This window comes from Pieris napi, chromosome 3, assembly GCF_905475465.1.
Source record: "Pieris napi chromosome 3, ilPieNapi1.2, whole genome shotgun sequence".
Lineage (NCBI taxonomy): Eukaryota > Metazoa > Arthropoda > Insecta > Lepidoptera > Pieridae > Pieris > Pieris napi.
The window spans coordinates 12,228,584-12,241,307 of record NC_062236.1 but is presented as its reverse complement, the minus strand read 5'-3'; the positions used below and the strand labels follow the sequence as shown (position 1 = coordinate 12,241,307).

At 35.7% G+C, this 12,724-nt stretch overlaps 2 protein-coding genes across 7 annotated transcripts in view; one reads left to right on the top strand and one right to left on the bottom strand.

The window, feature by feature from the left end:
• Positions 1-8,358, top strand: part of LOC125063780 (neuropathy target esterase sws) — a 33,260-nt gene extending 24,902 nt beyond the window's left edge. For 2 of the 5 annotated variants that reach the window (XM_047670401.1, XM_047670399.1), the window contains 7 exons: positions 666-782; positions 1,589-1,709; positions 2,615-2,705; positions 3,275-3,483; positions 4,191-4,338; positions 4,944-4,991; positions 7,839-8,358. In XM_047670401.1, coding sequence (XP_047526357.1) covers positions 666-782; positions 1,589-1,709; positions 2,615-2,705; positions 3,275-3,483; positions 4,191-4,338; positions 4,944-4,991; positions 7,839-7,949 — 845 coding nt within the window. In that variant the 3' untranslated portion in view covers positions 7,950-8,358. Of the gene's footprint in view, positions 1-665; positions 783-1,588; positions 1,710-2,614; positions 2,706-3,274; positions 3,484-4,190; positions 4,339-4,943; positions 5,020-7,838 lie in introns of all 5 variants that reach the window. The other 3 variants (XM_047670402.1, XM_047670403.1, XM_047670400.1) reach the window with 3 other exon arrangements.
• Positions 8,359-10,619: 2,261 nt separating this feature from the next.
• On the bottom strand, positions 10,620-12,665 carry LOC125063631. Of its 2 annotated transcripts, XM_047670166.1 has the most exons (3): positions 12,443-12,664; positions 11,940-12,115; positions 10,620-11,797 (listed from the first exon to the last, which is right to left on the bottom strand). In XM_047670166.1, exons 1-3 carry the CDS (start codon positions 12,642-12,644, stop codon positions 10,763-10,765), a joined length of 1,413 nt encoding a protein of 470 aa, XP_047526122.1. In that variant the 5' UTR covers positions 12,645-12,664; the 3' UTR covers positions 10,620-10,762. The 2 variants fall into 2 exon arrangements, with proteins under 2 accessions (XP_047526122.1, XP_047526123.1); XM_047670167.1 differs by lacking the exon at positions 11,940-12,115 and having other exon boundaries at positions 12,443-12,665.
• Between the last annotated feature and the right edge of the window lie 59 nt (positions 12,666-12,724).

Below are 12,724 nucleotides of genomic sequence, written 5' to 3'. Positions count from 1 at the left end.
TGCGGATTGTCTATGCCCCATTCGATCAATATCTATGGTGGCAGACAAAACCTTTATGTTATCGCTACAGTGATTTTTATTTTTCCATAACCACACTCACTTGCATTTAAGTATATTTATACAAAATGCTATAATAATGACGTGTATACAATTTGTTGGTGTTCCAAGATTTTTTTGAGAAATTTACAAATCCGACATTCGCTTTGGGTGTTGCCACTACTCAACCGAACGCTTGTGATTGGTTTACCGAATGACTAACAATTAATGGGTGATTTTTTGCTAATTTTGGGAGATTTTGAAATTCGGTGCGTTGCAATGTCGGGTTGGGTGTGAATCTGCCACATTTCTCTATCATTCATTTCATGCATGAGTGTGGTTCTTTTTATCCATTTATTTATATTCATCACTGTAGTTGTAGATAGATTGCATGAGAATATCGATTGACCTCCATCGGAACGTTCGAGCGACGAATCAAAATTAGTTTGTGTATCACTAGTTTACGCTTTGCTGTCATTGTCTCGATGTACGCGCTCGCTGGAGCCCTAGTCTTTTTAAGTCCTGTCTGGCGAAGGATTCTCACTGGTTTCGGTTCTCGCACTGTTTCCTTTCCATGGAGTGTACTTTCCACGCACCGACGGCTTGTTAACTGAGATCGCGCGTCGCAGGTTCTCTCTGGCGTTACATTCGCGCTTCGATGTCCCTCAGCGGCTACATGCCCCCTCTCTGCGACCCCGTAGACGGCCACCTCCTTTTGGACGGCGGCTATGTCAACAACCTCCCAGGTAAACCAATCACGAGGCAGGGCTAGACGTTGATGGACTGAGACGCGCACGCGGACTGATGCCGTCCCTTTCTAACATTACGTGCGAGGAAGGGACGACATTCTTTCAGTTATAATTAGGGAATATGTATTGGTAATTGATTCTGTGGTTATTGTAGGAGAGAAAGGTTACAAGTACACTTCCCAATGCATATTCCCCGTTTCGCTCGCACCGAACTCAGTCCATTATCTGTCTATGAGATAGGCTGAGTGTAAATATTGTTTTTCAGTAGTTTCATTGCTTTGGTATGTCTTAACATTGCACTTTGCCTGAATCCTTCGGCTGTTTGGATATTTACACTCGGTCGGGAAGGTAAGTGGCAACTGGGAAAGATCTTGAGACATTGGCGGATCGACGATTGACGTGACTTTACATGTGTAACAGATACTTTATCTCTTGCGACAAGACAGTTTTTGGTTTATGCTTCAAATAGTTTGAATGAACTTAAAATCTGGCCTATACTCTGATTTTTAATATCGTAGATTTCTGACATTTCATAAATGTTGCTACTAAAGTTGTGCACCAAAAAGGGGACAAATTTGACCGATACAGAGCAATGAAATAAAATTCTACGTATTGTTTATGTTTTACCTACAAAAAGGTAAATCTTAATATTTACTTACGCCATTAAAAACGCATTATATATTATATTTTAAACGTACAAAAGTTATCGCATTAATAATTTTTACATATTGCAATCAAGAACAGATTTTCATACCTGATATGCTGATGTACTGTAGGCTAAATGAATATATAAATAATTTCAGCCGATGTGATGCGATCGTTTGGGGCGAAGCACATATTGGCGATCGATGTGGGCTCTCAGGACGATACTGATTTGACCAATTATGGCGATGACCTGTCTGGCTGGTGGCTGCTTTGGAAAAGGTAGCTTTTGTGTCGTAGCATAAAACATTTTCTGTCTCTTTCTATTTATATCTACTAGAAAAAGAGTAAAGCTACGCTCTCGCTAGTCGTTCTTTTTCGCTAACTTTTTCAGAAGATTTTTAATGTAATAGGAGGCAAACGGGCAGAACGCTCACATTGCCAGTAGGCTCGCAAGTGCATTGCCGGCCTTTCAAGAATTGGTACGCTCTTTTCTTGAAGGACCCTAAGTTGAATTGTTTCGGAAATACTTCAGTGGGCAGCTGGTTTCACATATCACAGTTTTTGCCAGGCAAAAACTGATATACTGGTACAGTGTAAACACTTTATAACGAATAATTCTCTATAACGCAAAAAATAGCTTTGTTTGTTTTAACACAAATCCCATACATTACTCTTTATAACGTATACGTATATCCATTCTCTATTACGAAGAAATATTTTCATATTTAGACATCAACAACATGCTTAAGTGTTATTGTTTTTATAATCAGATTACAAAACTAACTTATTGAGGTGCCAAATTTTCTAAAAAGGTACCTGTGGTCATAAACAGCCGTCTCGCGTTTGTTATTGCTAATTGCATTAACACGTGTGCCATTATTCTTAGATTAAATTGCCTGTAGGAAATTTTGGTCTCAGTTACTAAACGCACCATTGTCACCTATCTATTATATATATATATAAATTATTGTAATTGGTTAAATTTGGTGTTTTTTCTCTTCTTTCCATTTAACGATAAAAATTGTTCGGTCCCTTGAAATTCTTTATAAAGAGTTTACAATTTTGGCTGGACATTCTATTTTTAAATATTTTAGAGTTATAATAGGCAATGTTATCAGCGATAGGGTAGCATTCTAAATGGTCCAGTATTTTTTTTTAAACATTAGTATATGAAATATTTCCAGGTGGAATCCATTCACTAGTCCTGTGAAAGTGCCAAATCTTCCAGACATACAAAGCAGATTGGCTTACGTCTCGTGCAATCGGCAATTGGAAGTAAGTTCAGGGATGGTTTATACGGTGGGAAACATAAATTTTGAAACTAAAAATAAAAACTGTTCCTAGCTGAGAAATTTTGAGGTCTTTTTAGAAATTCAAAACCTACAGAAGTTTGTGTTTCATAGCTACAAAGCCCGATCTCTTTGGTCTGTTTTAATATTTTATTATGTTTTGCCACAAATGTAGATAGAAGTTCATCTAGTATTATTTAAAGTCGAAAGCAAGTGTCTCCTTGTTAAGTCCAGTCAATTAAACTCAGATCGGTCTCAGATTGTTGTATCTGTTTCATGATCATTTGTCAGACTAATAGCAGTAAGTAGGTGATCAGTCTTTTGTGCCTAACACACGCCGGCTATTGGAAACCGGTTTTCTTACGATTTTCTTCACCGTTCAAGCGAATGCTAAAAGTACATTGGTGCACTTTCTTTTTATGTGCGGTATATAGCCGGGGATCGAACCTACGTCACTATAATGCTAAAAAATAGCTGTTTTAATAAGCCATGGAGGAGATATAGTGAAGTAAAATTCTTACCCAAGTTCAAAGCAAATTTGTCGGCGAATTTCAGGAAGTGAAAAAGTCGGACTACTGCGAGTACATCCGACCTCCGATAGACCAATACAAGACGTTACAGTTCGGGTCTTTCGACGAGATCCGCGAAGTCGGCTATCGACACGGGACTGCGTACTTCGAGGGGCAGAGGAGGGGTGGAGGGGGTGGAGTCAGCGGGGCAGCGGCCGAACGACGCAAGCATTTAGCCCAGCCCTCGCTCACTGAGTGAGTTTAAGTGCCATCTTCACTATTACCAAGTGTTTCTATAGTTATTGCAGTTTCTGCCTTCTTCGGTCTCTTCTCCGCTATACAGCGGTAGGACAGACCGCGTTATAGGAAATCGCGTTGTAGGAGTATTCTCGGCAAACCTTTACAACAATTATAAATAACTAAACCTATTAGTATGACATTTGCCTATTTTGATATGGCTGATTGTGCGGTTTTGTCTATCTGAATGTATCATTCTTTGTAAACAAAGATTAATTATTATTATTAATAAAATAATATCCAATATGGTATGGTGCAGTCGATCAGATGTTAGTTGTTACGTGCGTACGTAGGTACATGGCAAACGTTTGTTTTGCCATGTATATTATATGTAGGTATTTTTGTTTAGTTCAATAAAGATAACTATTTACATTAATAAAAAATAGGGGTTGATCGTAGAGGGGTGAAAATTAGGGGTTGTATGTATTTTTGTATGCTGTATCATAAAAAAAGAAATTAAATAAAAAAAATTGGGGTGGGAACCCCTTATCACTTAGAGATGTGAAAGATAGATAGTAGCCGATTCTCAGACTTACTAAATATGCATTAAAAATTTCTTAAGAATCGGTCGTGCCGTTTAGAACGAGTATGGGACCGAACATTGTGACACGAGAATTTTATATAATACATTAAATTTATTCATTATTCTGACGTCAATATTCCAGCTACACATTCACGGACCTTGCTCAAATGGTCTGTTCGGTGAGAACAGCCCGCGACGGTGACAACGACTCCTCTTCTTCGTCAGACTATGAGGAGGACCAGAGGCACTTCGAAGGTTACGCCTCGGAGCCCAGTGGTGGGATATTAGAGGTATGTTTTTTTTTATTTTTTCTATTATAGTTTTTACTAAAAAATTCCATCTAGTAATTAAAATGTTTGAATTGATACAAAAAAGTACTTTTTTTTTTAATTTCGTGTTTGATATCGACTAGTATGAAATCCTTGGTTTAAATGTAAATTTAAAATATATCTTATTTCCTTGATTTGAATGTGACTTAAATTGTGATGGTGTTTGACTAACTTTGTACGGTTTGGAAGTAGTCACTTATATGTTTGCACGGTTATTTAAGTAGTTTAAGTTTATAGTTTGATTTTGTGATATGTAACGTATAGTTTTACTCATAACTAATTTAAAAATAACCTTCAGAATGAGTTACAAGTAGTGTTATTTACTGAACTATTCATTTATCAATTCAAATAAATTATCATTGAAAAAGTTTGTTATTGTAATAAATTCGTCTAGTTTTAATAGTATTTTCTCAACTTCAATGTCTGGCCAGAAAATTTTCTGGTTTACACGAAATCACGACCTATTTCAACAATCCAGCGACGCATTTTACCAAACTAAATTTGTTTTCCAGACGTAGCCCGTTAGTTATAAACTTATAAGTATATAATAGTATGTATGTATGTAGATGTCGTCAAGCGTGGAAGGGGCAGCTTGGATCAGCGACACGGAACTGGTGGGCACATACTGACAGCACAAGAGTAGTTAGATATTTTGTTTTTTTTCCGCTAGGCACAGCTCTCACGGTGGCGGATTTGATTTGCGAAAGAGTTAAACGTTCCGTTTACCAGGAGTCATAAGACGGCTACCGAAAGTGACCGAAAGTATTTTTTTTGGCAAACGGGCAGGAGACTCATCTGATGTTATGTGATACCGTCATAGACACTCACATTGCCAGAGGACTCGCGAGTGCGTAGCCGGCCTTTCTGTTCTTGAAGGACCCTAAGTCGAATTGGGCGGAAATACTTCAGTGGGCAGCTGGTTCCACATAGTGGAGGTGCGAGGCAAAAATTGCCTTAAGAAACCCTTAGTTTTGGAATGACGTACCGTTGTTGATGAATGAATAATGAAACTAGCTGTACTCAAAGTAGCTTACACTAAAAATCTCATATTAAAAAATTTACATAATTTCTAATGAGTTTCTCGTGATCAGTGAAACATCATTTACCAATATTTAGTCTAAATATATTAACGCCGCCTACAGCGATTTGGTATTTGCTATCATCCATGAACATCCAGCATCAAATTTTTATAAATACACATTGTACGTAAACGTGTACGTTTAAAAATTTACTTAAATCTTTAGAGACGTTCAATAAAGTTAGAACGACGAGTATTTTTCGGGAGCCGTCTTCGAGTCAGTATATCGGAACTAAAAGTTCATTATATACAGTGTAAACTGGTGACGTCACTCGTTAATGTCATTTTTTCCATCCGAAGACAAATGCTGAGAAGAGTTCACACTGTGTTAAGTAGACGGCAATAACTCTTTCGCAACTGGGTTATGGGTATCGCTTGAATTTGTTAACCAACTTTTGTTTGTATATAGCACTTATATGTACGCAATCACACGTTATTTTTAAGTATTTTAATTGTTTCTGTTCTCTTTCAGTATCCAGCTTTTATATAGCAAATCATCCAACAGGCTTTTACATAAAAACTAAATACTTTTAACTAAAGAGCTCTTATCGTGATCTAAGCGCAATTGGAGACGATGAGTTCTTTAGTTAAATAATGGTTTTATTCATAAACGTACTAAAACGCAGTTAAATAATTTTTTGTCACTTTAACAAGTTAATAATTAGAGAATATTATTTACTTCGTCATAATCTACAGGTTACTTTCTAATCCACGCCCTTGGGAAAGTGCCATGGAGAAGCACTTGCTGTAACCCTTGACATTTCTAAGACATTTAATAAAGTTTGGCACGCCAACCTCTTAGGCAAGCTCTCATTATTTGGTTTACCCGGTGCTCTCTGCAAATGGATTACATATTTCTTCAAGCAGCGATCACTCAAGGTGGTCGTCAATGGCTGCTCTTCTGATCAAGTAGCTATTAATGCCGGTGTACCACAAGGCTCTGTTCTTTCTCCGATTCTCTTCCTGATATGTATATATCAACGACGAAAATCAAGTCTTCGGCTATGCTGCCAACTATGTCGATTTCGACTACGTCCAACACGTCAAGACCGCCGAGAAATGATTTTCAATCTAAAAGGCCAATCTCAAGTCTTGACCTTCGCCGATCATTTGTTTGCCTTTCAGGCTTCAATAGAAGAATCTATAGATTGCACTCCGAAGCATGCTTCATGGAACTACACCACCTGATTCAGTCTACGCTCCTTTCAAACTACGCTCGTTTAGGAGCATGCAGGAGTTTATTTTGAAAACAGCAAAGGAGTGGAACTCCTGGCTCGAATCTTTCCTATAGAGTATAACATACGTTCATTCAACATCAGGTCATCTCTCATCAGGATTGTGGCAAACATATTGTGTCCAGTTTGTTATTATATTCATATAGGTTACATAAAACACAGCAAAAAAAATGGTTGTTTAAGCAAAAAAGTCGGTTTACGGACGATATTTTAAAATTTATAAAATCATTGCATACTTCATGAATAAAATTGAATCTTTTCTTTTTAATTATCACTATGGATACAAAGAAGGAGTGAATCTTCGGACACATAGGTGTAACGGGATAGTGAATCATGCGTGCCAAATATTTTCGTGCAGCCAACGATCGATTTATTATACATTGTCACGTCAAAAAACGGTTCTAAATTGCCTCAAATCAAGGTCTCAAGATTGAAGACGTCACTGATTTTCCTAGATAACATGTCTTCTCTCTAATTCTAATACTAATATACGAATTTCGTCGGATTCAAAGTGTGGTACGTCATAGGGACTAGTGCGTCGCCATCTTGTCTAGAGAATCGTTTTTGCGCCATCTTGAAATTATTGACTTATATTAAAGCCAAATCTTTACAGATTAACAAATTTGTGTTGGTTCTGTAGTAATTTATGAATAATCTGAAATTGTTTTGTGAAATTTGTCAAATAGGCCTTTTAGTATCTGTATCAGCATTTCTGTGGGATCCATTAGTTATGTGTTAATCATTAAATAGTTATTCGAAGCTTATAGTACGTTTATGAATTATTATGTAAATTTCTTGTCATCACGCTTCGTTACCTAATACGCTATTATGAAGATGATCTTATACTTAATAATCCATTGGCAATTCAACCCTATATTGGCGTTCTCTTCATAGAAGAGTAGATGATCAGCCCTTTATGTCTGACATGAGTAGATTTTTGGGTTTCATAGTTTCCTCACGATGCTTGCCTTCACCGCAAGAGCAGGTTATAGCACACATAGAAAAGATTCACGAACGCACTAACTCGAGGATGTGGTGCACGCCTATGTTCGATACATGAACGAGCTATATGTTTTCTCTCTTTTCCTTACCTTCATTTATTAATAATATATGTAAATTAATATTAATTATTCACTCCGGTCTTACAGGAAGGCCTACGAACGCGGCGTGTGGGAGGCTCGCTGTCTTTGTCTGAAGACGAAATCGATTCCGAGGCCGAAATGTATGATCCTTTGAATAAAAGGGGCGGGGCCAGGTGAGACCCGACTATGCACGATCTGTGCAAGGCCCTTTTTAAGTACGTGAGAGGGAGGGAGGCGTGTGAGTGAAAGGGATGGATATTTTGTGTTGGTGCAGCTTCGAACACTTTTGTAGTGATTATTAGGCAATATAGATAAATTTCACTGTATAAAATGATTTCACGCAAAATTATGACATTAAAAAAATATGACTTCAAGTCTGTAGTTGTATTTTCCTTGCTATAGGTAATTAATTCGTTGGAAAACTGGTTATGTATATAGAATATATATTTTTAATATTTTCAGTTTAAAACACCTGTCATAATATTTCAATACTTTAAAATTATAAAGGAATTTGTAGGCTTTCTTAGAAAAGGGTCACACGTACGCAATGTACTGAGGCAGTTAATATTAGGTATTTATTCATATATACAAAATTAGATGGTACTTATAATAATTAATTCCAAAGTGTACTGTGATTTAAACGCTGTAATTTTGCTTTTTATTATAATTACGTATATGTACGTACGACTCTTGCGAGTTGGTTTAACACATTGATGGCCGGACAAATTTTCAAGCACAAATTGTAAACGTAACGGAAGGTATTTTAAATTCAAAGGTTCGGTGAATAAATATAGGCATTAAAAAGCCTTATTGAACAAAGATTACTGCGTCACCATGGTTACTGTTTTTAACTAAACGTTTAATAAGGCCGAAATTTACGGCAAGTAAATCTATTCGTAGCAAACGACCCGTAATTTAGCCGTATGCTCTTTAAAACAGAACACAAATATTTGTGGTTGCGTGAATTTCTTTTTCGAATGTTTTGTCCCGTTTCTTTACTTGCAAATGATAAAGATAAGACTCATTCATACTTTAACAATATAGCTTGGCGTTTTTTTTAGATATTTTGTATATTAAAATTGCTAATTTTTATTTTGATGATTATCTATATACTTTCCATAGATATTGTATGGATTTTAATTACATTTTTTTTAAATAATGAAAAATGCAAAGGAGTTGAAGAAATGTATTTTCAGTTTGAAAATATATTTTTCTTAATACTTTTTCAGATAAAGCGTATTTCAAACCCTCAGTTTTTGTAGGGTATAATAAAATTACACATATTGTTCTAGAAAATTCACAACTATATACCATAGACAAATACACATGTACAAACTATATACCATAGACAAATACACATGTACACACATACAAAATTAACAACATCATTAAGAGCACAGTGTAAAATATATACCTATTCCGGCTCAAGGATAACTATGATAAAATCTAATTTCGTATTTACAATAGTAAATGCTTGATTTACGATTTCTTATTCTGGTTGTGGCACTTTCTAGGCCACTATGAGTATATGTTTGTGGCTCTAGAATACAAGCTATGCTGTTATGTGTAACTTAAATCGTTGTATATTTGTATATAATGTGTTTTGTAAAAGCTGTATAAGTATATTTTAAATTGTTTTGAATTGTATGTTGATTAATAATTAAAACTAAAGACGGTCCTTCATTGATTGCTGTCAAACTCGAAAGTGTTATGGAAATAACTAAATAAATACGTTGAACAAAAATTAATTTTATTTAAAATTTAGTAAAGTACAAGTATGGGCTCGTACTTGGCAAGATTCTAAAATTACGCGCATATTAAGAGCGGATTTAACTGATCATAAACGGCCACCGTTACCATGGTAACCGTTGTTTTATATGTAAATTACATCGTTACTATTAAAAAGTTCAAGTTTTAAAGTCTAGTCCTGGGAGTAAATTAGTATTAACTATAAAATCTCTTTTTCCTTAGGCATATATAATCCGAATAAATCGTCATATCTTCAATTTTGATGGTGTAAACGATTTATCGTTAGAGTTTTCTAATAGCGAGCGATCTATTTAGTCGTGTTCTGCCGTGGCAGGACATTAAGGAATCCTTTGAGATAATTTAGATGTCGAACCCGCTCATAGAACTAAAATTGTACGTAGTTTATCTGAATTATAATATTCTCTAGCCTAGTGTTTTAGCTCACATATAGAAATGCGCTCGGTAAAATCGTAAAAAATTGATCCATCTAATTCCACCGTTTTATCTGTCTCTTTTAATTACAGCGTCAAAACAATTTGAGAGAAAGAGACGAAAGAGTGCAATTAGAATGATTCGTTTTTAGGATTAGTCTTTAGAATAATTAGTGTTTGACTGATTTTAGATTTAAGGCCACTAAAGGCTCAAAAGGCAACCAAATGTAACGCAGTGTGATTTAAATGTACTCTAATCAATAAACGCTTCAAAAGTTAGTGGTCTTTTATTTAATGATATCTCTTGAGTCTTAATTAAAATGGCAGCTCTGGATTTTCTTTTTGAGAAAAAACATTGTGAGAGGAAACAATGAAGACTAATTCAAGACTTGAGATTTGCCTATAAAGAAAAAAAAGAACAACAATAAAAATAACTGTTTTTGTTTTATACACAAATAAATTAATTATTATCAGCGCTTTTATGACTATTAAGTTACTAAATCATATGTGACTGTGTTGGTTCGATTTCCAGGTGAAACAATAATTGTTGATAGGTAAAAAGAGCTTCACTTTCAAAGTGATAATTAGAGCAGAATGTCTCTGCTCGCTGTGACAACTTCAATGTATTTTTGATGAATTGTTAATAATAAAACGCGTTCTAGCTATGTACATTAGTATATTGTTACAAATATATATTTTGAGTTTCAAATACCTGATTAGTTGATAATTGACGAGCAATACTATAAATTTAATAACAAATTTAAACTATTCGACTCTTCCTTTTAAGATACATTTTGATATAATTTAAGTCTAATCTTTATAAGACTTCCAATTAATAGCGTATAACAATCTATCTTTAATTTCATGAATGCGTCGCAAGTAGCTGTGCACGTTAACAACAGTGGCATTATCGCCATAGTCATTCTTTATGGTTTCCACACCCTCAATACACATTGTCCTATAATTATGACCGGTTTCCAACCCGTAACTGGAAGTCTCGGTCGTACCGTCCCATTCCTCGTGCGTCCTTATACGTATCAGCATCACCTTCCTCTCCCAATGGAATTTCATGTGGTTCCTTATATCTGGGCAGTCACATAGGTTTATCAATACCTGCATGGAGTTCAATTGTAACAAGGGTTTGTTTGGTTTATGACATAAATTTACAAGTGTTTTTGTTAAGTCCTCGCAAATTTCTTTCGCACGCCATTTTGACCGGGTTGTGAGCGTCGTATAACACATTAAACTTACTGCGCTGATTATAATTTCGACGCATGTGTGACTCAGATACGGCCGCAGCACGAATGTTAGGTCGTATTCATCAGCTAACGTCTTGCCGACTTCATGCTTGCATAACTGTGTCATACAGTCCATAGCGCCACAAACGATTTTCGGATCGTCATCTTCAAACAGCTTCAACATAATTTGGAAAGCGTTTGATATCAAAGCTCGCTGTTGATCTCTCTCAGTAAGATTAGCCAACGATTTAAGGTGTAAAACAACAATCCCCTTATGGTCGTTTATGACCATTTTTAATAAGTCCTCTATTATTCTCTTGTTCTTCAAAATAGTTTCAACTGAACATCGGTTATCGGTTAAAGTTTTAAGTGTTACTGCTGCTGCGTATCTGATTTCTTTACGATCTCGCAGTATGAGATGAAGGAGACTTGATATAATAACTGGTCGAGTCATAATTCTTTCTCTCCCTTGATGATATCTTGCAACGATGGTGAGAATCATACAGACCTTTTCTCGAATGACAGGGTCGGGGTTGCGCATTAAATCTATCAAGCGATATACTAAATGTATGCTAATCAAATACATTGCGTCTTCTGTTATTTGTACCTTTAAAAAATGATGAAAGTGCAATTTTTTTGGTATATTTTAAAGAGTCAAGTATTAATAATCAATTACCTACTGGCGCAAGAAGTCTAAGTAAGTTACATATATGTAAGAGGGTTATTCATGCTTATTTATTGATTTCTACCTGATCGAGAACGCTATGTAACGCCTGAAGCTGTTTCAAATGATCCGGTGAGTGCAAATCTCTATTAAGAAGTCTTAGGCCGATTCTACCGAAACCCAGCCTTGCACGCGTTATGTCAACGTGCGGCGCGTACAGTGAGGGTTGCATGGATTCCAGTCTCTGAGCTGGTGGTCGCTCTATTAAAAACATCTAATATAAGGATCTCCACTTAAAGATAATATTTATACTAAACTAATGTACTATACTACGGAATCTAGGCGTAATGATAAATAATAGTACGCACATATTTACATCCAGTGATGGAACAGTCAAATTTGGTCCTTCGATTTCTATTTCATGAACTGTCGACTTTATAGGCAACACTACTTTAGCCGAAATACGAACGCATGACGTCGCCGTTAGATGGTATGTTTAACCACTATGTTAATACCACCTCAAATTAAAGTGTAATACAGAAATATTAATTATATTCGAAATTTACTCCAAACGAGTTCATAGCATACCTGTGTGTGGATCGAAATGTTTCCTCTCCATGGCCTGGTCAACAGCCTTATTCAAAACCCGTGGATTCATAGCACAAACCAGCTGGAGGTAAGAATTTTTGTGCGGACAGAACATTTTTAAATAATATGTATATCCAAACGATTGTAAATAATAAAAATTTATGTAAATGTTTATAAATTGTGTTGCGTCTTCGATTGTCATAACGTTGTCATGGTTACCTATAATGAGCGTGACAACAGATTTAGTTAGACGATAGACTTTACATTTAAATAGACGATAAT